The 24,740-nt window shown below is 41.9% G+C and overlaps 2 protein-coding genes across 4 annotated transcripts; one reads left to right on the top strand and one right to left on the bottom strand.

Annotated features, from left to right (window-relative positions):
• Nucleotides 1-1,505: 1,505 nt before the first annotated feature.
• hvcn1 (hydrogen voltage-gated channel 1) lies at nt 1,506-5,649 on the top strand. 2 transcript variants are annotated; one of them, XM_041048728.1, is made up of 6 exons: nt 1,506-1,605; nt 2,674-2,895; nt 3,450-3,554; nt 3,640-3,871; nt 4,965-5,077; nt 5,274-5,648. In XM_041048728.1, the coding sequence occupies exons 2-6, from the start codon at nt 2,722-2,724 to the stop codon at nt 5,328-5,330; spliced, it is 681 nt and encodes a 226-aa protein (XP_040904662.1). In that variant the 5' UTR covers nt 1,506-1,605; nt 2,674-2,721; the 3' UTR covers nt 5,331-5,648. The 2 variants fall into 2 exon arrangements, with proteins under 2 accessions (XP_040904662.1, XP_040904661.1); XM_041048727.1 differs by lacking the exon at nt 1,506-1,605 and adding an exon at nt 1,621-1,828 and having other exon boundaries at nt 5,274-5,649.
• A 14-nt stretch (nt 5,650-5,663) lies between these two features.
• LOC121188802 (tectonic-1-like) lies at nt 5,664-14,042 on the bottom strand. Of its 2 annotated transcripts, none has more exons than XM_041048713.1 (14): nt 13,748-14,042; nt 13,251-13,368; nt 12,493-12,626; nt 12,098-12,249; nt 11,884-11,986; nt 10,354-10,466; nt 9,888-9,908; nt 8,220-8,354; nt 7,904-8,029; nt 7,706-7,791; nt 7,384-7,521; nt 7,140-7,293; nt 6,106-6,237; nt 5,664-5,992 (listed from the first exon to the last, which is right to left on the bottom strand). In XM_041048713.1, exons 1-14 carry the CDS (start codon nt 14,040-14,042, stop codon nt 5,846-5,848), a joined length of 1,854 nt encoding a protein of 617 aa, XP_040904647.1. In that variant the 3' UTR covers nt 5,664-5,845. The 2 variants fall into 2 exon arrangements, with proteins under 2 accessions (XP_040904647.1, XP_040904646.1); XM_041048712.1 differs by having other exon boundaries at nt 5,666-5,992; nt 7,706-7,794.
• Nucleotides 14,043-24,740: the final 10,698 nt, after the last annotated feature.

Raw genomic sequence — 24,740 nt, 5'->3', positions numbered from 1 at the left:
ATCAAAGACAACATCCCAGTCAGCCTGGACCCTCACCAGTTTGCATTCAGAACCAACAGATCCACAGAAGTATAGCACCTCCACCTTTCATCCAACACCACATTCAGTGCCCCCCCGTCACATGAACCCAGGGTTCTGTGCTCAGCCCACTCCTGCTCACGCCATCCACCCATAACTGCATCCCCTCACATGGACAGAACTCTACAGTGAAGTTTGTGGACAACAGCACCATCATCACAAATTCCAGGCAAACACCAGCTTCAGTAACCTTCAATTAGTAAGGGAAGATCATAATGATAAGCAAAAGAGGACACAGCATGTGCTCACTGTGTGGACAGTGAGCTGGGACAGATGTGCTTCTTCCTAACATGTGGAACACATCAGCCAAACGAGACGGCTCCCTCAGCACGCTGAGCAGTCCAAGCTTTAACACACACACACACACACACACACACACACACACACACACACACACACACACACACACACACACACACAGAAAGACAGGTGGAAAGATAACTCCTTCTTCCACTACTCTTCATGGGAACCAAACAGGATCTTGTTTGTTTGTTTGTTTGTTGTTGGGACCAAACACTATATAAACAACTGACTCCAGACAGAAAACTTAACATTTAACCGAATAACAAGTCCACGTCTCTGTTTATCTATAAGTGTATCCGCCATATGATTTAAGTGACCTTAATGCACATAATAGGTGCAGCCAGTAGGTGGCAGTGTGGTGACGGAAAATGACTTGTACCTGTGCAGAGTTGTAGCTGGAGAACGAGAAGTCCAGCGTCTGCTCAGCTCAGCAGGTCATTGTCTAATTAAATCACAGCTGAGTTCATTAAAGACTGAACGTGTTCCAGCTTTAACCGTTTTGCTTGAAACGCGTTGTTTTTATAGTTAGGTTGTAGATAAACAGTGACACAGTTAAGATGCACAGACCGGAGCTGAATGTAACCTGGGTCATGTTCATACTCTTGATCCTTGGATGAAGGAAAAGAATCAGAAATCACGTGGTTCCTGTCGTTTCAAAGCGCTGACAGAGCAGCACCATACAAAGCTCCATCCAGGAATAGGTACATTTAAAGATAGCTGCCTTTGTCATTTTCCAGTGCTTGAGCCTTCTCTGTGATTAACAAACCAGAGCTTGTCGGAAATATATAAGGATGTGCATTTTCATTCGGCTTCTATATAATCTACCAAGAATCATTCATAGGAACTCTATTTAACAAAATGTCTATTTTGGAAATAAATATCTTAAAATCATCACTTTTCATTTTTAAGCAGCGTATAGTGTAAGCAGTGTATATACCGTCTGTAGGCTATTCAAAAGCAGTATTTTTCTTTTTATTAATTATTAATTATTATTAATCATTAAGAGCTATAAAGTTTGTTCAGTTATGTCTCCAGCTCATACAGACCACAAAAAACTTGAAAAATGTGAACGGAGTTCGGTTCGACGCTGTGCACGGAGCAGAACAGGGGCTGGCTTGTAAGTCGGAGGCGGAGTTTTTTTTTTTCTACTTGATGTTAACTCAGTTGCAGAGTTTTCTCTGAGAGGAGCATTAAAGTCGTCAAACAGCAGATCCGAGGGGAAAGGTGAGTGTTTTCAGGTGAAATCACGCTTACAGGACGAGCAGCTTGCAGCTCGGACGCGCTGAGCCTCAGGACGCTTTAACGTTCCTGAGGCTGAAAATGCTTGGTTGGCAAAAAAAAAAAAAAAAAAAAAAAGCAGCAGACGGATGTTTTTATCACGAGTTTTAGCTGGAGTGTCTCAGAGCTGCGAGCACAGCAGATATCTGTCCACACGGAGAGAGGACAGGTAATAATAATAAAAAAAAAACCCCACTGACCGCTGCACTGATTTCTGATCGGACTCACTGGAGTCACTCTGATGTGTTTCTGTTGGAGTCGACTGAACTTACTTCATGTTTGATTTCTGTTATAACCTCGCTCGGACTCTTCTTCCATATCTTCCCGGAGGAATGCATGTGAGGAAACACGGCTCAGCTCAGGCTGACGAACAGCTTCCTTTGCTCCACTGATCTCATCAGATTTAAAAGCCTGTTTGCTCAAGCTGTGCTCCTGCAGCTGGGACTGTGTTGGGCTGTGTTGAGCTGTCATCAAACCTTCAAATGACAGTCAGCGACATGTTCTGTGTCTGTCTGCAGGACACAGACACAGACACACACACCCACACCCACACACTTCTGCTGATTCTACTTGTAGTGATTTCATGTCCGGTCTTTTGTGTTTCAGTTTATTTCTTCCAGTCTTGTGGCGGTGGAGGTTGAGGTGGAGGTGGTGGTGGTGGTTATGGGGTAGTTGGTGGATGCATGTTTGGAGCCTGCAGCTTTCCTTTGACATCAGGCTCAGATGGGTTGCTTTCTCAGTAACATGTTGCAAACCCCCCCAAAAAGAAGAAGTAAACTCAGATTGTTCAACATATGGTGAAATCTGCACAGATGATGAAATGATTTTCAGACATGAAGAAGTCATGATAAACAAACTGCAGATACATCAGTCTGCAAATTCTCAAATATTTAGATTTAGACTTTATGTAAGTTGCAGTTTGTTAAACTGCATAAACAGCTGTGTAATCTCACTGTCCACTGTCTCTGGCATACTTCTGAATTGAAATGGAAACTTTCTGTTTCTCCCTTTGAGCTGAGCTGAGGTGGGACGCGGCCCTCTCCTTTCGCAGAGCCTGCTGTTATGGCTCGGTACCTGAAGTATTTCACCACTGTGGGCGATCAGCAGCCGAGTCAGCTGGAAGAAGAGGAGCTGCACACGGTCAGCGAGGAGTTGGGTCCGGCTACAGGACAGTTTCCAACCAATCTGAGCTTCAGGGACTCACTGAAGAGGCTCTACAGCTCTGACCGGTTCCAGGTATGCCACATTAGTCTCATTTACTGAATTTACAGAAAACAACAAAACAACAAAGAAAACAAAACAAAGAAAAGCAGTAAATGCTCACATTTAAGGAAGTTGGAACAAGACAGAGGTGAAAGAAGCAACAAAATTCTGGTACATGTGAAACAGATGCCTAAATCTGTTTCCGTGGGTTTTTTTTTACCTCTAATCTTTGGTGTCTTTGTAAAATATTGAATAATGTCACCTCTTTCAGCCTCAGACAGTTATTTAAATGAAACTATGTGACAGGTTTAGAGGGAAAACAGCTCACACACATCTGAGACAAGGAGCAACAACAAGACACTTTTTGTTTGTTTGTTTTGTGTCACAAGCCAAAAAGGTTTGGTTTAATCTTTATCAAATTGTATTTTGTAAGAGTATCATGCACTAAGTACCATATTTCCCTCTGGAAACATGGAAATACTCAAGTAAAATACTAGTACCTCAAAACCTGTACTGAAGCTCGGTCCTTGCCCATGGGTTTTTAAAGCAGCAACTGTTATAGGCTGATGGTCTGCTGTTGCTTTCAGGTGTTGGTGGTGTGTTTGGTGATCCTGGATGCCATCTTTGTTCTGGCTGAGCTGCTCATAGATCTGTCTGTGATCAAGTTGGAGCACGGCCACCTTGCTCCTGAGGTGAGACACAGACTCGTCCACTTTTAATCAAAGGAAACCCACACTTTTATTTAGAATGTTTACCATCCAACACTTGTTCTTGCAGGTGTTTCATTACCTGAGCTTGGCGCTGCTCACTTTCTTCATGGTGGAGCTGGCTGGTAAGATTTTTGCTTACCGCCTGGAGTTCTTCCATCACAAGTTTGAGGTGTTTGATGGTTTGGTGGTGGTGTTGTCCTTCGTGTTGGACGTTGTCTTCGTCTTCCATGAGGACGCCTTTGATGCAACGGGTCTCCTCATCCTGCTGCGACTCTGGAGGGTGGCCAGAATTATCAATGGTCAGTAACATTTTTGCAAAACAGTGATGAGTCTGTGTATAATGTGTGTATATTTTTGTATATATGTAACAAACAGACACACAAAAACAAGCACAGAAGTTCCAAACAGACGAGGACATGAGCCCATAGCAGCTTCTCAGACAGGCTAACCAAAAGCTTTTATAAAAGCGTTTGATGACTTTTATAAAGCAGCTCCCTGCAGCATCCTGTGGCAGTTGTTCAGGGCAGTTACTGTGGAACTTGCTCCAGACGATGCACGATGCTCCATCAGCAGCTAATATGAGGACATTCTTGTTCTTCTAGAGGAAACGAGGAGAAGAAAACTGACTGAGTAACCAGAGACTTTGAGTGATTTCTGGCACAAGTTAAGGACCCTACCCAAAATTCTGGCTGACAAATTTGAAATGCAGCTCCCGCTTAAAGCTCGCAGTCCTCTTCCATCCACAACTGAAACGCCTGAAGCTGCTTTGAGGTTCAGGGTGAAGTAATGAGTGTTCACAGCGACAGCACAGTGTGTTATTAAAGGGACTGCATCATGCCTGGAAGAATATTTCCAAATGAGTAATTAAGCTTAAGCTTGTTGGGATTATTAAGTGTCCAAAGAAGTCATAGTGTTAAATGGAACAATATTTTTGGACCAGTGCAAGATAAGACCTGAACATGCTTTAACAGACGGCTGGAATTTATTTAGAAACTACTGAGAAAAAATATACAATCATTCAAAATCATAAAAATCATTGAACAGGACGTGCTAAGATGAAATGTTGAGAAAAGTCTCCGTGGCACAAGATCTGTGTCAGTTGTGTGACTCATGCTCAGTGTATGACAGTTGGCAGCCTTAGAAATAACCATGGGCATACCGGTACAGATTCCTAGAAATGGCCTCAGTCCTTTCTAGCAGCCTCCCTCCTCCACAGTGTCAGAGCGCCCCGTTTGGCAAAGCTTCGATCGATAAACTGGATGTTTCCTGAATTTGATTTTTTTTTTTCTTAAGGCTTTCTTACAGTTACCAGTGAAAATGTACAAGTCAAAAAGAAAAAGAAGTCATCTTAGTTGCTGCATGTGAAGGTGATTGTGTTGGAATGTGTTGCAGGTATCCTGGTGTCAGTGAAGACTCGTGCAGACCAGAAGATCCACAAGTTGAAGGAGAGCTACGACCACCTTGTTGAAAGAATCACAGAACTACAGGCCCGCAATGATAAACTGGTGAGTCTAATATTATATTATATCTTCCCTGCATCACCCTGAGGAATCTGGACACAAGTCTTTCTAATATGATGCTACCTCACCAGAGCTAAGGCAGAAGTCCATGAGTTCTGGGCTACAGGCTCCTGTGTTCAAGCTTTGAATGAAGCCCAACGACAGACTGACTCTTTTCTTTGTCTGTCTCCATCTGTTGCAGGAACAAGAGAAGGAGAAACTTCAAGCCCTCCTGAGGAAGAATGGCATAGGCTTCTAACTCTGATTAACTGTCATGGAGCCGCTCTTCAGTGTCATTTATACCACAAACCTGTCTGCATCATGGTTTTTAATTTTCACACTATACATTCCATGATAAAGCATTACTGTAGACCTGTTGAATCATTCCTACTACCTGTTTACATAATCTTTAGAGTTACTACATTAACTGTAGAAAAACCATCTCATTTTGACTGTGTAAATGAATCCATATTCAGTTTTCCTGTCACTATAGTGATGGAACCCAGCTAAAGATCTGTATTTAATAAATTAAATAATCTGCTGAGTGACATTTAGAAGCACTGTATGTTATGTAAAAAAATCAGATTTAAATAAATGATTTCATTTATTAAAAAAGTGTTCTACTTACAAAACTCCTATATACATTATTCACAGTATACAGTGATAGACTGATCATACAAACAGTGTTTGCTGTCATAAATACAATGTACCAGTGTGTATGGTAAACATTAGCCTACAGTGCTGAGCTGTATGGACTGTTAGGTAACTGTTGGATCAGACAAAAGGGAAGAAGAAGTCAAAGGGTAGTTTGGCATCGATGGTGGGCATGGCTCTGTAACCAGGAAGAGCAGCAGCAGACACTGGTAAGAAGGCCACTGATATTCTGACTGGCAGGGACCCGCTGCCACTGGACAACACAGCCTGTAAGAGAATAAGACAGACACAGCAGAGTTGATGAGAAGCTCAGATACCTACTACATGTTTTCTCTCTGTGTGTTAAAACCTGCCAATATCTGTGAAAAGGTGAGTCTTACCAAGCTGCTGGTGTTGGTTTGGATAACTTCTTTGACGCTCACAATCTGAGGCTGGGGGTTCACCAAGGATCCATATTTGGTCCACTCAATTTCTAAATGAAATGACAACGGGATGCTGCAACTCTGGGCTTCCTGGAAATGACAAACATACGGCTGGATGGTGGCTTCACAATGTAAACCATGTACTGCTTCATGTGTTTCAATCAGGGGAAATGTACAGTGTCAATTCATGTTGATTTAAAGATCTAAAGAAGCAGGATGCAATATATTTAGTGAGTCTTAAAATCAGGAAATCAGGAAATAAAATCAGGAAAAGTCTGCTGAGTTCAGCTACCACCATTTTTGTCTTATCAGACCAGAGAATCGTTTTCCTCGTGTTCTGAGTTCTTCAAATACCATGTGACAAACTAAAAGCAGGCTGTCACATGCCTTTCACGCAAAGTTAGACTAATAATGCGCTTTATTTATATAGCACTTTTAAAAAAAAACAGTTAAAAGGTGTTTCACAATGATAACAGAACACACTAAAACACAAGGACAGTTTTAGTGTTCGTTAGTGTCTGTTTTATTATATTTAATATAATAAAACATTGATAAAATCGGGAAAAGTATGTTTTAAGGCTTAAAAGACAGCCTCATTTCCTTGGGCATATTATTTCAGAGCTTCAAAGCCTGACTGCAAAGGATCTGTCTGGTCTGGTTTTCAACCTAGGTCCTGTTCAGATGTGGCATTAACGTGTCTGAGGTGATCCGATCCCAAGTGGACAGCTCGAAGTACAGGTGTGAATGCACCCAAGATACATCGAGGACGCATGTGAGATCTGATCACTCAGGTCAAAGTATAACTTGCCATCGTAGCCTGTTCCAGGTTTCCTTGTCACAGGCTTAATCTGTTGTGACGAGAACCCAGTATGAGGGAGTATGTGTTTAGTGACATGCAGGGACCAAGTTTAACTACTACATTCTTAAACTGAATCTTTGAAAATTCCATGTCCATGATCTGAGACTATTTTCTCTTTTCAAACAGTGCTCACCCCAGGAATGAAGTTGTTCTTGATTTGCACCCAGTCCAGTGGATTGTTCAGTGGGGAGTTTCCAAAAGAAGCCACATACTGGGGGTAGTTTGGTCCACGCAGAACATCTAAAAGCAGCTGGGAGACCAGGGAGCAGTTGGTAGCATCCTCCAATCTGCAGGAACAAGATAAGTGACCATTATTGTTAAGAAGACACTGTACTTGTGCACATCAAAGGGATTCGCCGACGGTGAGGATGTCGTGCCTTAATGTGCATCCAGACACGGAATCCAGACCGAACAGGACAGGGGAGCGCCGATGTGGACCCCGCAGACAGTCCTGGTCCTCAGCACTGTGGAGAAGAGACAGTGTGTCTCTGGGGTCGATGCTTCTGACAATCCCCGTGAAGATGACTGCTAAGGACAAATCCTGGGCCTTGTAGCACATCAGAAAACCATCCCCTTCTCATCAAACACTGTAAATGTACCCCAAACCCCTTATACCGCCGTCAGAGGACATTATTAATTATCCACACTGCCTGTGAGTCTGGGTGAGGGACATCCATCATTCAGGCAGGGAAAGGATATTCTGCTGTTCTTGTTCCAGACACAAGAGGCAGCCCGGCCACATAACCTGGGTTTCCACTGTACTGGACAGCCATGTCCTCACCATGCTGCTGTTTAACAGACAAAAGGCACAGAACAACACATTTTCGTTTCTTTTTTAATCCATTAATATGATGGATGAATTAGCCAAACTCCATGATACATCTTGAGAGACACTACCTGGACAAAGGTGATCTGAAACTCCTGTCTCAAGGGCAATGTTGCTGCACGGACAAATCCAAGCACCAGAGACGCCGTCACGTTCGTTATCTCCCCGGCTGGGCTGTACTTCATCACATACACAACCTGAGGACACAGAGCATCTGATGGGGTCAGCTCACACTGACTCCTTTTATTAGTATAGGATGAAATCATTCAGTGTCCACAATTTCAACTTTACTTCTAGGTGTAGTGTTTACGCTCAGTGTCCACTTTATTAGGAACACCTGTACCTGTGCCCTACAAACTATCAACCGATGGACTCTGGTTGGCTCACCTTCAGCACCACATTAGCACAGAGGTCTGGGCTCAGGAGAACAGGACTGAGGTTTTCTCCTCCACTCATCTTCAGCTCAGTCTGAGTCCCATCCACAGACTGCAGGATGACTGAGGCTACCTCCACAGGAACAACCTCCAGCAACACCGGGGGACACACACATGAAAGTTGCTGGAGTTACAGTAGATGATACATCAAAGCAGATATTATGCCTCTTGACATATTTAAAACATTTGCATGCAGGTATTGTATATCTCAGACATACTGTATCAAAGGGAAAATAATCTATGACAGTACAGCATGCTGCAAAGGCCACGCAGTAAACAGTAAAGCAAAGGTGTTTTGTCAGAGCCAATGTGAAAATAATGACTTCCTTCTTCATGAGAACTGAGACGAAAGTTATGAGAAAAGCGCCATTTTTCCTGTCATTGTGTTGCAGCAGTTAACCTCAAAGTTTCAGCTGTTTTAACTTTTTTTTTTTTCACAATGTGGCAATTTTCAAAGGAGACGTGTTTTTGGGGGCCTCTATTCTTTGCGCAAAAGAAATGTCAGTGTCTTACTAAAGTGTCTTAGTTCCTGGTTAGGCAGAGGCTGTGATGGCATGTGAAGATTTTTACTGCAGCTCTTTGATTATTTTATAGAACCCAATAACACCTACGCATCCCAAACCTTCCTCCCAGCATGGGTTTCAAAACATCAACACTGAGCTGCAGAGCCTTATGGGATTTGAAGGCTTTATAGGGCACTTGAAAAAAAATCTATGGATACATTTAAGTACAGCAAACTGATAAACGAAGAACAATAATGTCAAGTAGAGCGATGAACTATAACTCTACATCATGCAAAGACACTTTCATTATATACACACACACCATTTCTGTACACTACATAAAGTATATTGTAATTTGACCAAGTAATTTAGACCAAGCAGACATTTATTTTCCAATGAATCAATCAAAAAAGCCCATTACAATTTCTCAGAGCCAAGCTAAAGTATTCAAATTCCTTCTTCTCTCTAACCAACAGTCCCAAAATCCAATGATCACAGAAAACAAAGAAAATTTAAAGTGCAACTGAATACTACTGCTGCCACTGGACAGTGTCGAATCAGCGTCAGACCAGCGTCAGACCTGTGTCACTGTCTTCACTGTGTTCCTCTGTCTGTCCTCCAGTCCAAACTCTGAGACATGTTAATGTTTTACTTCCATAGAATTATGAGAACCTTGGCTCTTAAGGAACTCATGTCTCTTGCCTTATTTATACCAGCTGGTAACAGCTGGCATTTCATTTGCATCACCCACCCAAAGTCTTTCTTGAGTGTGACGTTGCCCTGTAGTTTTGGGGGTGGAGTGTCCCCGGGTGCATCATGCTGTAGATGTTTTAAACAGATTTCTTAAGGATCAAGTGGACGGTTACTGGATTACCTCTGGAAAAGGGAAAATAACTTCTATAGTAATGAGCACTTGAAATAGCACCAAGATCAATAGATACTCTGACTGTACATGTAATTTACTAATTCCAAAAAAGGGAATTTAGTGTTGAGTTACCCTTTAAGAAGGCAGAGCCAGTGAAGTGAAAACAGTTGTTAATTAATGTTCTGCTGGTCAATTAATTCTCTGACTAACTGTTTCAGAGTTGAACAAACAGACAAAAAGTAGGAATACTCACTGCTGCATCTTTATTCTTCCCCTGTGGAGTTGAAAAGATTCAGTTTAGCATCTTTAAGTTAACTTAATCTGATTCTCTTTCTGCAGTTTCTTCATGCTTTAAACATTTCCAAAATAGTAGCTTATTGAGCCTGTGCAATTTATTTAAAGCGATCCATGTTTCTTTATTTTATCAAAATAAACAAAAGAAAAGCCCACTCAAACACCTCCCAGCCCTCTGAAATATTTATGGTAAATGTCACCACAACATGAATGACAACACTTAAAAAGATTGCTTCAGTTTTCAAATGTTGCGCTTCTACCAAGTTACGCAGCTCTGAAGAAAACATACGATGTGCAATGTAAACTTGGTGGAGCTCCCCTTTAATCACAGCAGTCGTCCAGTTTCTTAGAGAGTAAGAGAGTTTGGCAGTGTTGTGTTTCTTTGAGGAACAAGCAGTGTGTCGCAGAGTAAAAGTGAGACTCACGGCAAAGAGCTGGACGTTCGTGTAGGTGTCCATATTGAAGGCCAGCAGAGTGCTGCAGTCCTGATCCAGGACCGTACGCCGGGAACAGCCTCCGCTCTGATCCTTCAAGAATGCTGTCAAGAAAAATGTTAAAAATTCAAAACACTCGTAAAATGATCATAAAGAAGCTTATTTCCTAAAATATCAGACTATTCTTAGATAACATGCTCTCTTAGCAGGCTGTGGATTTGCGAGATGTTTAACTGATGCAGTTTAAAAAAAAAACAAAAGAAAAACAGCATATCATGATGAAATAATCTCAATAAGATTAAATTAAAGGGATTTCTCCTCAGGTCTCAGGAGAAACATCATTACACTACTCTCCTGAGTAATTCAGACTAATCAGCCTTGAAACTGTTTCACTTTTATGTGTTGCACTTTGCACCATTTTTCCAGCAGGTTATATGTATAATGAGAACACTCATACAACATGTCCACGAGTAACCTCTGCAGGTCCTGTTATGAATATGAAAAAGACACTTCCGCCTGGTCCAGGCTAGGTTAGTGTAGCATTTACAATCGTTTGTGATCTCAGTTCATTGTGCTTAAAGTTTTTAAGAGAAGTAATAACATGTTCGTTCTCTAATGGATGAAAAGTTCAGTTTCTAAGCAATAAAACACAGCCTTGCTCAGTTCATTACCCTTGTTGCTACAGCTTTACTTGCTCGGATTTGACCAAAAGCTTATGGAAGCTATTGTTAGGTTAGATTAGGAACTTTACTGACCACATTGTGGAAAATTTGTTTCGGTCTTCATCACAAAATGATGAAAATTAACTGCACTACTGAGAATACAGGACAGTGATGAGGACAAATGGACATATGGTTTTGGTAGCTTTTACTTCTCTGTGGAGTCTCTCTGAGGGTAAAAGCTCAAAGTGTGAGTGCCACAGGAGGGAAGGACCATTTACAATCTGGAAAGCTTTACTCTTCATATTTAATTCAGAATTCTCTTTTGGTTTGGCTTTTAGTTTTAGTTTGGTCCGGTTCTCATATGTGAAGAATAAAACACTTTCCACTACATTTGTGTTCACCGTTCCCAGTGTTTGTCCACCAGCATTAACATCACTTAACTACAGAATATTGTATCCAGCAGATACAATCTCTGTGTGGCTTTCTCAGCAGTGTAGTCACTATTCTCAGTCAAGTTCCAGTATACTTAAAACTACTGACAATTTCATTCATTATAAGAGGCTGCAGTTTATCAGGAGCGTCTTGTGTGTGCTTGACAGCTTTTTAACAACATACACAATGACATGGACGGTGAAACAAACGAAAGAACAGAGTCCAGCACAGGTGAAATGCTATGTCAGCAGCAGAACAGCACACCCTGCAGCAGAGGTGTGTAAGTGAGTAAGCTAATTAGCTAAAATGAGCTAATTTCAGATAAATATTGCTACGTAACTGAATCAGTTTGCTGACTTTCATTATCCCATAACTGTCAATTGTGGCCACAGTGGCAACGTGTCACATTAAGGCGAGCAGTATCTACCTGCAGGACTCGTGTCCACACAATCAGCAGTGACACCAGGAGCTGGCAGCCAGAAAACCCCTCTCTCTCCACTCTGCCCTGCCGTCACCATCTCATCCCCGTACTGAAAACAATGAGCCATCAGCAGAGGGTGAACACAGCAATCTGATGTAAAGTAGATCATTGAAATACAAACAATGACAGGGTAACAGTTATCACTTCAAAAGAAATGAACCTGGTATCCAGTCGAGGTCTGGTTCTCTGCAGTGGACACCTGACCACTGTTTTCCTCCAAGCCGAAAATAAAGCTGGTAAATTGTTTAAACAGTGAGTCAAAGTTGTTGTCGGTGGGAAGAGCAGGTGAGGGATGGGATAATCCATCAATACCTACACAGACAAAATAATTGCCGACTGAGAAAAACCTGCAGATGGAAAAACTGGTATCATAAAGTACTTTACTACTTCTGACACTGCTGCATATTGTTTGTGGTCCGTAACAGCCTACGAGAAAGTTACAGTAACAATTCTACATATATATATATTCTGAAAAGTAGAAAAATAACACCAGCCTTGTCCTTTACATTCAGATGATTGAATCTACTAACTAATTATGACTAATTGATAACTTACGGTTTTGTGACTTAATGCAGAAAATGTCGTAATTCGTCTCCTTCGTGACAGACAGCTGTAGCTCTGAGTAGCCATCTATGGTACTGCCTAAAGAGTAAGATGCTGCATCCCAGCTGCAAAGCTGCTTGTTGGCACTGCAAACAAAAAGGAATAAATACCAAGGATGAGCCTGTGCATGTAAAGTAGATAAAATACAGCATGTGAAAACCTGTAAGAAACATTGAATTTAAGAGTCCTGCTCATACTGATACATACATTTCTACCTTCCAATGCATCTCTGATTTCCCATTTCATATTTAAGGAGGATACGATCCCAGTTTAACTTACTGTTAAACATTACTGGAAAACATTTGTGATTTATAAACAGATAACTGTTGCAAAGAGAAAGTGAGAGTGGTAAATATGGCATGGTTCTGTTGTTCCACTGACAGTGCTGTGGAAATGTACAGTACACTATGCCAAATTTTATTTTAAGCTATTAGGTAACAGGTTATTCTACCCTTCCTCAATGTTTTTACATGGTGTATAGCAGCAAATACTGGGTTTTATTTGAGAGGTGGGCAAGATGGACAGTAGGTCCTGGAAAGACATAAGAGGCTATGATCATACTGTATGTTTAAACAGCTCCATTACACATTGCCATACAAGTGTGGCCTACCAAAGGCACTCACTTTTAGCTGTGTCTCTACCACTGAACTACAGTGATTGGAAACCTGACATTTATCTGAAACAGGCAGAGGTGGGCGCTGGAGACTTACCTGACAGTGCGCACGGAGCAGCCGGTGAACAGAGCCACCTCCTCACTGCACTCTCTGTCACAGCAGCAGTTGATGTCACACACACCCGTGTGTTCGTCACAGGGACACACGCTGCCAGCTGACACACACACACACACACACACACACACACACACACACACACACACACACAGTCCTCAGGTTAGAATGACATTCTCAGTGTCCATCCACCTGCCTTAAACTCTTTCCACCTCGCTGTGAAAACTGAAATTAAACATTTTTGTTTGATAGCCAACGTACAGCTTATTTTGATGAGTGAATAATCGAACAGGAACTGCAGACGTGATTCTGATGCTTTGATTTTGATTTGTGTAGCTACTTAATTGCTAACATGTAAAGTTTCAGAGTAAGTTTTGCTCTCTAGTACAGCGTGCAGACCTAAGCTAGCTAGCTATTTAAAGCAATACTAAGAACCGAGAACGTGTTTCACTGTGTTCTGTCGTTTAACGACAGCTTACCGTTAGAAGCAGGAATGAGCAGGAGGCCGGAGACGGGCAGGGGCTTAGCGGGGGCGGTTGGTTGAACGGGCTCCTCCGTGCTTATGTAGCTCGGTGTCGGTTCTGTGGCCACAAGCTCTGTAGGCTGTCTAGTTGTAGAATTGTCAGTAACATTAAAAGTGACATTATAGTCACCAGACGCAGTTACATTAAATGTCTGTTTCGTAATATTTTCGTCTGCAGTCACGACATCAAACGAGAGAAATATACAGAATAAACATATAAAGGACCACAGCACACCAGAGGAGACCGCCATCTTTGTTTAACCGTTGCTATGGTTCTTCTTCTTGTTTTATTTACTCACTTCGTCTAATGAAACATCACCGCCACCTGCTGTCCAGGAAGAAAGCTGACAGCGGAGCTGAAGTGAAACCGGAAAATCCAGGTTCTGTTCCGGAAGTGCGAAAACTCCATTCAAAATCCCATTAATACCTACACATACAACCATGAATCACAGTCTTTCTCAATAGGATATTGTGTGGTTTCATTCCTGTCTGTATATCAGTACGGTAATTCACTGGTAACCTGTATAATGTTTCTTTTTTTCTTTTTTTTTTTTCTAATCCTGTTCTCAATTTAAACAGAGAGACAGAAGAGAATAAAAAAAAAACTGAACAGAGTATTGATAAGAGTACCGATTTCACTCAAGTTTTTATAGGACAATTTCATAAATTATGCATGAAATTATCCTACACTACTTACTTTTTTTAGAATGTAGAATGTTAAAATGTGTGACTTTTTACATATAACTATGTGGTTAATTGTTATATTTACCTTATTTTAAAAAGCCTTCAGTCACAGAACAACCAGTGGCAAAGACCGTCAAGACTGGAGGACACCAAACGTTCAGAGGGTGTTTAAATATAACCTTTCTCTTTTCAAATTAATGTTGACTGTTAACAATAGTCCCAAGACTTCTTCTTCCTCTTTGCATTTTTTTGGTTGATTGCAATACCAACGTTTAGGTGCCTACAACCACCTACTGTACCAGAGTATGTAGAACAGGATCTACTTTACATTTTTCTATAATAATGAAATAAAATACGTTTTTTTTTTCTAATTATACTATATTTTATTAAACACTCTGGTGTTAATCCCCCCCTCCTCTGACTTTCTCACACCTCATCTCCATTAGTTCCTAGTATCCCAAATACAAATCCCATCCTCGTCAAGCCTGCCTCACCCTTTGCTAATGACTTACCCTTTCTTCATTATATTTGACACAGTGCTCATACTTGTGAATTTACATTTTCCAACAGAAATAGTGTCTCATTTAACCAGTATGATCAAACCTTAATCTGGATGGAACTACTCAAATTTTTTAACCCAGTGTTTCTCTTTGTCCATGAGATGGCAGTGCAGGATAGTTCAACACAGACCTGCTTCTGTTTTTGGAGTGACCATATTCTCTTTCCCAAGCTTCAGGTTACTCATTCTGCCACCTGAAAAAAATACCCAGCATTGTATTCTGAGGACAGAATGGTGATATGGTTATGTCTATTACGCTATATTAAAATAGAAATACATTTTATGAAACTGAAGCAATTATGTTTTTTGGCCCACAGGGTACAAGATTTCTAAGCTGTTTGAATCATGATCAACAACAAAGTAAAAAATTTGAATAACTTGTAATAATTTTTTAAAACTGATAATACAGGATAATTTAAAATAAAACTCACACCTGTACTTGTTGAGAGATGGTGCAGGTGAATGAAGGTGAGATGGTGAAACTCCAGATGTCCAGTCAGCTGTGCCAGAAAAGAAAAATAGATTTTACATTAGATGCTGTATTATCATGATAAATATATCATGTGTAAACTGACTGAATAAAAAGCTTTGGTGAAATAACAGATGTGTGATTGCTGGACCAGGTTGCCCTCCTAGCTGAACTTCCACTAGAGCTTCACGACTCACTCTGATTGGTTGGTTGATCCCATAAATAAATTGCATTAAGTGTGTGACAACCCTACAAAGACCTTAAGATCTAAAGTAATGCATCATAACAAGTTTAGCTCAGCTGCTAAAGCATAGGTGTGACATTTCACATTGTAACTGGTCAGTCCATGAAACGCCACGAAATGTGTTTGCTGTGTTCAACCAACAGTCCAGAACTAAAGATATTCAATTTACAAGGATGAAACAGAGAAAACCCACAAACCTTCACATATCGGAAGCAGAAATCAGGGAGTGTTTGGTATTTCACTTGACAAATTGCTTAAAATTTGATAATCAGTGAATTGATTTTAGCTTTTTTCTTTCAACACATGGTGGCCACAGTGGCTGCTGTGAATGTGTCATTAAACAGTTTCCTAAGTACAAATCCAGCAGTGACATGGTGCAACATTAGCTCTCATTTGGAGTCATTTGTATGTGACCTGGTGAATGTAGGCAGCTGCTAAATGTTCATGTTCACCAGGTATTTGCTGACTCTGTGTGTTGTTGTGTTGTTTGGTGTTAAGCAGGCAGTGTACAGTGAGTTTATCAGAGTTTTATCAGAGCAAAACCAAAACAATGAGCAGAAAGACACAAAAATCCTCTATGAGACTGAGGTAAAGGTACAGAATTGGGAGCGTGGGCCGGACCACTGATGAATATATTCACTCACAGTCTCTGTGGATAATTTCCCACTGTCAGGGGGAGGCACACATACTCTATGGATGGTGATAGCCAAGGTGTGTGTGTGTGTATATGAGATTGTGTATTTTACTGACACAGTGTGTTTGTGTGCATGCATACACTCTCTCTTCCTGTGTGTGTGTGTGATGTGTAAGTGCTGATGCAGGGCATGGCCATTGAACGACGAACACACAGGTTATCACAAGGTCACCACCTCACTTGTGTTATGTGTGTGTTGTGTGAAGCAGTGTGTGTGTGTGGTTGGGTGGTAGTGAGAGGAAAGAAGTCTAATTAGAACATTAATTAAGAAGCAAACGGCTTATTGAATAAATCCTGTGCTCATTAAGGGAACACACAGCAGGCAGCCTCCTCCTCTCTGTGCCTCCTCCCTCTGTCCTGGTGCCACTGTGACAATGCTGCTGTAACTTTGGACTAATAGACCAGACAGTTACTCACTGTTCAGTCTCACTGAAAGACTTCCGGCTCTCTGCAAAATGACTCTTTGTTTCAACAGAATTTGTATCCAGTAAAATTTGGACATTCTAAAAGAGTTATAATTAATTAATTATTAACTATTAATTGTGTTTTTAGGGAACCAACTGCCAGTCAGCTGACTCACCCAGAGGAGAATGACTCTCATACTCTTAAACTTTGGTCTGGTCACACTGGAATGAATGGAGGGAAACATAGTGTCCACTTCTATTGACTAATCAAACTTTACAGAGCAAAGTCCTGGTTCACCTGTGACCTACTGTACCTGTGGATGTGGTTTTGAAGACAGATCTGCTTGCAGTGACAGATGATTAGCAGATCAGGGAAAAACAAATGAGCAGTTGTGATAGAAAATGTCTCTTTATTTGATAAAGAAACACAGCAGAGAGACCCGCAGAGCTTCAACCGTCACAACAAAAGATTAAATGACTGAGAGGCAAAATATTTGGTTCTTTGATAAAAAGTTGAAGGTACAAGTTTCAATTTATATCGGTTCACTTTTAAATTCTGGGTCAGTCGTGGGTGAGTTCAGAAACTATGGTTCTGTTTGTAACAATGAAGGCTTTTAAATTCTCTCTACAGAGATGGTGTAGAACAGGCTCATGGATAATGTAGCATCTAGAGGTACTGTGTCTGTCATGCTAAACCATATTTCTCTGAAACAAAGTTGAAATAATTAAATGAACCTGTTGTATATTTGAATTATAAATGTCAGTCTACTGCTTAGAAAAATGATTCAGGAACCTGCTTCCCAGCTCTGGAGGCTGAAAGCCAGAATGTTATTTTGGAGCCACCATCCAGACACTGGTTCCATCTTAATTAAAGATACTTGGAGAAATCACTGAGGGTGATCTTTATTTGCAATGATGCGGAGATTACACTACGGAACACACAAATATCCAAAATCAACAAACAAAAAACAGTCAGATAGCTGTCATGGGAAATGTAACCATACAGATCAACAACTGTTAGAGGAGCTTAAAATGACTTGAAACACTTGCGTACCCTGGCTTCATCTTTCAGCTGTGGTGACTGTCGTTCAACACCTGGACCATTAACTGCGGCCAGCAATGATAAAAACGGACTGACTCGTGCTGTGTGCCCTTCACTGTGCTTTGTTCCATGTGCCTCAGCTTCACAGGAAACAGCGTCCTTAGCTGTAAATCTGCTGTATTTCTTGTGATATTCGCTCCTGCCTTCAACCGGCTGTAACTCACTATACAAAGCATGTGTGTATCATGTCCCAGTGCTACAGAGCACCACCTCTGCTCCACTAATCCTCTCATCCTACCCCTCTCTCTGTTCCTGTCTCCATCTATCTGTCCACTTATCTGTCCATCTCTCATCAGGTCATCGTCCCTACTGTCTCCCTTCAAACATCATCCCTCCCTCCCTCTCTCTCTGATGATACCGCTGCCCTTCACAAGCACATACACGCAGATCAAAAAAAAAAAAAACTTTGTACAGGCCTTGTACTGTATCTCCACAATTCAAAAATTGACACTTTTAAACTTGAACTGTCTCTCAGTAAAGAACTAAGAATACATTCTCTCATGTAGTCTCTACATCTGAATAAGTCTGTCTCTGTATCAGCTGGTGTCTGTAAATCAACCAAGCAGGAAAAAACACAGTGATTTGAATTTTAATATTATCTGGACATCTGGTCTATATCTCTCTGTCTCTCCATCCCCTATTCTCTGTCTCTCTCGCTCTCTCAGTCTGTCATCTCTCTGTCCTGATACTATCATGTTATCTACTCTCCAAATTAAAACACCAGCCTCATGCCCTTCACTGACATGTACCTGCTCTGTGTGTCTTTGTATGTGTCTTTGTATGTGTGTGTGTAGGTCACAGTGTTTTACCATTGTCTTGTAACAAAGGTCACTGTTGTGTGATGTGGGTGTGGGTGTGTGTGTGGATTTGGTGAGGAGGAGAACGTGGACACAACACTTTTATCTTTTTCAGAAGTGGATGTCTGCAAAGACACTGGACTTCAGTGATGCAGCTTAGGTTTAGAAATGATTTGTTTCATGTCACAGAGACAGAGATGGTGCTGGGTAAAGGTAATATGTTGGTATCAGAAATAGACAAACAAACCAACAGACCACTGAACAATGGACAAGTGGCAGACAGAGGTACGCAAAAGTCTGTGGCCCCCCAACAGTCATTAAAGGAGGAGTTCACATACTCTGATATCCGTCTTAAAACAATAGTCATGTGTCCATTGAAAGAGTTACTGGTCTCTGTAATTATTTCTCCATTCAACACTGAAGTGGTCCTAGTGTGGCTACACGGTGAGAGATAGGGACAAATCCACAGACCTGGGTCTGTGCTAAAGTGCATTCTGAAGTTCAGCTGAAGAGGCTATGAGGATTCAACAGTCTGAGTTACTCAAATCAACACTGTATTTTTCAACACTCTTTTAACACAAAATTCCCTCTTTAAACACACAAAGGGGATTTTGTACTAGAAACACTGTTACTTTGGAATATACCATCCTCAGGTGCTGTCTCATCCAAAGCAAGAGAGACAGTCCTAGATGTGTGCTGCATCTGTGAGCTGCTCTTTATCGAAGGTGGGGAAGTTAACCTGATGTATGATGTGCAAATCCCTGGATTGCATTCAATTCCAAAGTTTCTTTTTTTAATGTCCAATGCCACATTAACAAATTCACACTGCATGTCAGGACAAAATCCAAGCCACCAAGGAACCATCTGTAGACCTCTGCGTTGAAATTGTGGAATCGATCAGAGCAAGGGTACAAAACCATCTCCAAAGCTTAGCACAGTGGCCTCAATAACTGTATTATATATGTATACTGTATACTATATACTGTAAAGTATGTATGTGTTTCAATAAAGCACAGAAACATGTCTGGCAGTGGCTGCAGGTATATGCAGACTTTTGTTTCTGGTTCTCAACTTCTGCTGTGTTTCTGTGTTATAACCATGCACAACATAGCCTATACCGCCACCACTGTTCCAGAAGCTTCAGCTTGTGTTTCTTGAAGTGGTTCATGGTGGATTTTGAGGACTGCTTTGGATCATGGCCCTTTTCACTTTTACTTTCTTGACTGACTGCAGGACATCTGCCTCCAGAATTAGCTGATATTAAGTGGAATCATTCTTCCCTCTGTCTGTACAGTGTTTCCTGTGCCACCAGCAGCCACACAACCCCCAAAACCCACCCACATGCTCAACAGCTGGCAAAGTTTTCTTTTCATCAACCCCTGCTCTTCTTTTTCTCCAAACATACCTTTGGTGATTGTGGTCAAAGAACTCAGTTTCAACTTCATCTGTCCACAGCACTTGTTTTCAAAATGACTTTTCTAGATGTTGTTTTGCAGAGTTCAGACCTTTTGTGATGAGGTTGCAGGTCAGGTTTCCTGATAATTCTTCAGTGTTTGTGCATCAGGCCTCCACAGTGGAACGGTGCACCACCACTAAAGTCAGCTTAACCGTCCTGTAGCTCCTCTGCAGTCATATGGAGCCTGGATTTGCCTCTCTGCCTAGCAGACCTACAGTTTTTCATACCTTTAACCGTTAACTTTCTTCCACATGTCACCTTGACATTTTCCCATAACTACCATTTTTTGAATGACATTTCAGACAGTGGGAACTTCAAGCTGGAGAAACGTTGGCATCTTTTTACAAACTTCTTTCCCTAATTTTTTTACTTTATTGAATAAAAAGCAACATTGTATTAACATTTGGAGAAAGGTTTATTTTGATGTCAGTTTGCTGCAGGGTGTTTGCTTCTTTCCACTTCTAAAGTCAACTGTGTAATATGGTCGGAGTTCCAAAAAATTTGCATACAACCGTATGTACAGGTATCTTTGGACCAAAACAAGACTTAAAACAAGACACACACACACACACACACACTCCTGTAAAACTGTCTTTTTAGAATATCTTGTGGTCAAGGGTCTCCCACAGACAATCTATGTTTTATTGATCAGATCAATAAATACAAGATCGGTCAAACTGCATCATATCCATCAAATCAGAGGTGGCCACCACTGACTCGGCACATCCTATTTTTAATATCAGGACAATTTCGGCTCCATATACTGCTCTAACTTTAATATACATACAGTAGATGAACAGACATTCATATTATATTCAGTCTATCAAATGCGAATTATCCATCATGACAAAGACCTTGGCTTTGCCAGATTTCCATCCAGTTATTACTGGTTATTACTGCCAATGAAAATATAAAAACCCACCAGCTGATTTATCTTCAGCAGCTGCGTGTGCAGAGCTCAGCTCATTTCAATCACAAACAGCAGCGTTGTGATTTACACCAGCCACTGTTTTAATAGAGCTAGCCATGGTCAGATTTAAACTAGCCAGATTAATCAACTAAGCATTCAATATCTCCCATTCAGCAGGCGAGCACTGAGCACACACGGCTTCTCAATATGAATTTTCCGGGAGATTTCTCTATTGATTGACAGACAGATGATTTGTGAGATACATTGTGCGGAGATCAATAAGCATCCAGTCAATAGCTCATAGGGAGAAATGAAGTGTGGTGACACGAAGGCCACAAAGTCAAGTCTGCATGTAGTCTCACGCAGTAAATGAAGACGTATGTAGAGTCTCCAGCTGCACCAGAGAATGGAACCAGCAACTTTTCAGTCCCAACCCTCTAAAACTGCAGGACTTCAAGAAGCCAATGAGGTTTAATAAAGTAGGGAGGCACAGAGCCTGAGGAGACAGTGGGGTGGTCAGTGACTTTTACAGCAATCAGACTCATGTTTCCCTCTTACACACACACACACACACACACACACAAAGCTTCATACACTCATGCTATTCTACTGGAGTTCCACTTTGCTGCTCTGCTCTCTCTGCTCTGTAGGGAGACCTCTGTCTTTGGAGGGACTGCTGTGTGTATGTGTGTGTGTGTGTGTGTGTGTGTGTACAGTATGTGTTTCTCTTTGTTGGTGTGTGTTCAGTGATACAAGCCACTAGGTCTGGCTTGACTGGTGTGTGTGTGTGTGAAAGAACAGTGAGGTTAGAGCAGTGTCAAAGCCAAGAGGATGATGAATGGCATTAGTTTAGTCTGTCATTACAGACGGGTGTTTTATGTAGGGGTCAACTCTAATGGAGGAGAGGAGAGGAGAGGAGGAGAGGAGGAGGGGAGGAGAGGAGGAGAGGAGGAGAGGAGAGGAGGAGGGGAGGAGCAGAAGAGAGAAAGATTGGAGGAGAGGGAGGAGACAAAAGAAGGAAAGGAAGGAAGGAGAGGAAAGGAGAAGAGAGGAGAGGAAAGAGAAAGGGAGGAAGGGAGGAGAAGAGGGGAAGGAAAGGAGAGGAGAGGAAGAGGGGAGAGGAGGGGAAGAGAGGAGGAGAGGAGAGAAGGAGAGGGGGAGGTGAGGAGAAGAAAGGAGTGGAGGAGAGGGGGGAAGAAAGGGGGAGAGGACAGGAAGATAGGAGGAGAGGAGAGAAGGGGAGGAGGGAAGGAGGATCTTGATGGCGTTAAGTGAATCTTTAACTAATAGTCTGAAGCCCTGCTAGTGGCCCCTGGAGGCTGCAGTGCTCATCATGCCCCACAGTTTTTTCACAGCCTTCCAGGTCATGAGGCTAATGTAACGTTTGTCCTCAGGATGGCTCCACAAAACAGGCCATGGAGTCACCAGGTCCAAAGGGTTTCACTCTCTGAGGAACATGGGTGGGTTTAAAAGAGTGTGTCCAATAGTTATTGAGGCTTTTCACTCAAAATCCCAAATGTCAACCTCAAGTCAGAGGCTCACCAGTGTCATTAGGATTCATCCTCTGGAGACCATGTAATAATGGTATCCAAACAAAATGCCATGGTCGTGTCCATCCAGTGTTTCAGTCTAAACCAAAGTGGACTGACCGACAGACTGACAGACCTAGAATCATGCTACTAGCAAAGCTAAACATACCATGACAAAATATTGGAAGATGTTCATTTTTAACTTAAATAAACATGGTTTATCCCTTAATTTTTTTTTCTACAGAACTGATTGTAAATGTGCTTACTAGCATGTCTCAGTGGCTGAGAAATGCTCACTGTAAACTGTTATTCAGAGAAGAAATTGTGACCTTGTGCTCATTGCAGTTTGAGAGGCTGGTGGGAGAAGGAGTAATGAAGCTGATTCTCTCATGTGGAGTCTGTTTCCTGGGCCCAGAATAAACACATTCATTTAAATCAACGGAGGCTGATGAGGGTTAAAATGTCAGTTTAAACAGTTTGTATCCATGTTTTCTGTTTATGATGGATAAAGTTAGTAAACCTGATCAAAGAAACAGTGAGAATGGATGAGAAGACAGATGGAGAGACACGGAGGAATAAGTGGAGGGGAGAGAGAGAGAAAGAGAGTGGATAAAGGACACACTCTCCGTGGCCCTGTGGTCACTTTGGGTGATGGGGCATGACTGACCCCAACCACACACACACACACACACACACACACACACACACACACACACACACACACACACACACACACACACACACACACACACACACACTCACCCTGCCCTGCCAACCCTGTCAGGGTGCTGCTGAGACAGGCAGGATGTTTAAGTAATCTCCACCAATCAGCTGCTAGTCTGTGTAATAAAAAGAGAGAGTGAGACACAGAGCGAGGGCAAGAGAGAGAGAAAGAGAGAGGGATTTGCTCTAGTTGTTTTAAATTACAGCCTGCTCTCTCTAGGTGAATAACCCTTCACCTACACACTTTATTCGCTGTCACACACACATACAGATACACACACCACCACCAATGCCCAATGAATGCTATATTAACCACCTTGAAAAGACACACACACACACACACACACACACACACACACACACACACACGAAACCAGCATCCTTGGCTGGGCTCTGTAAGACACAAACATGCAGCAGAGCAGGGTCCTGCTGGTTGACCAACCTTGTTATTAAGTCAGGGCGGCCAAACACAACCTTGCAGTAACATGAGTTAAAGTGGCCCCACAGCAGCCTGTCACTAGGCTGGTGGTTTCACTCCAGGGCCACACCAGGTGACACCTTGATGTGTTTTAAAGCAGCAGCACTCAGGGGAAGCAGGGTTACACACACATGCATGACACTTGGGAGCTGCCCAGTGCAGCTTCCATTACCACTGAATCACTGGGTCTTGCTCAGTGGACCCTCAGAAGCAGCTGGCATGTTATCAGGAACCAGTCTGGAGACTGGAACTAGCAATATATAAACATGACCTTCTTTTGGATTGGAAGCAACTTGGATGATGTTCTGTTCTGTGTAAAGACTAATTGCAAAGTGTTCTGAGGCTACAAAGACTGACTGAAGATTATTTATGAAGCGCGTTCTAGAACAAAATTTATCAAGATCCTTCACAAATCGGTCTCTGGGGAAAGACAGCAACTCATACAGTGATGGTCGGTGATAAGTTCTGGTATTGGTTTTGGAAACTATCCCAGCATGCACTGGGCAAGAGGTTACACTCATTCTAGACTGGTCACCTATCTCCCTGCACCAAGTTTGGTGCAAATCAGTTCAGTAGTTTTTGCATAATCTTGCCGACAAATGTACAAACCAACAAACAGACACGGATGAAATCATAACCTCCTTGGTGGAGTTAAAAAGCTACTGTCCACTACCTGCTCACCAACAAATATCTCATTGACACCACCACAGACTAAGTGGTGAACACTGTGGAGCATTTAGCAGCTAAAGAGTTAGATATTGGCCTCTTTAGTGGAGACCACAGCAGACTGAATACCGGACTTTGATTCATGTGGTGGACACAAGCAACAAATACATGTTGATGTTGCTCTGTGTTTGCTGGATGTATAAATAGATAACTTTTGGCTAACACGTTAGCGAC

Source organism: Toxotes jaculatrix, chromosome 10 (genome assembly GCF_017976425.1).
Source record: "Toxotes jaculatrix isolate fToxJac2 chromosome 10, fToxJac2.pri, whole genome shotgun sequence".
NCBI classification, from domain to species: Eukaryota; Metazoa; Chordata; class Actinopteri; family Toxotidae; genus Toxotes; species Toxotes jaculatrix.
This window is presented reverse-complemented; position numbering and strand designations above follow the sequence as displayed.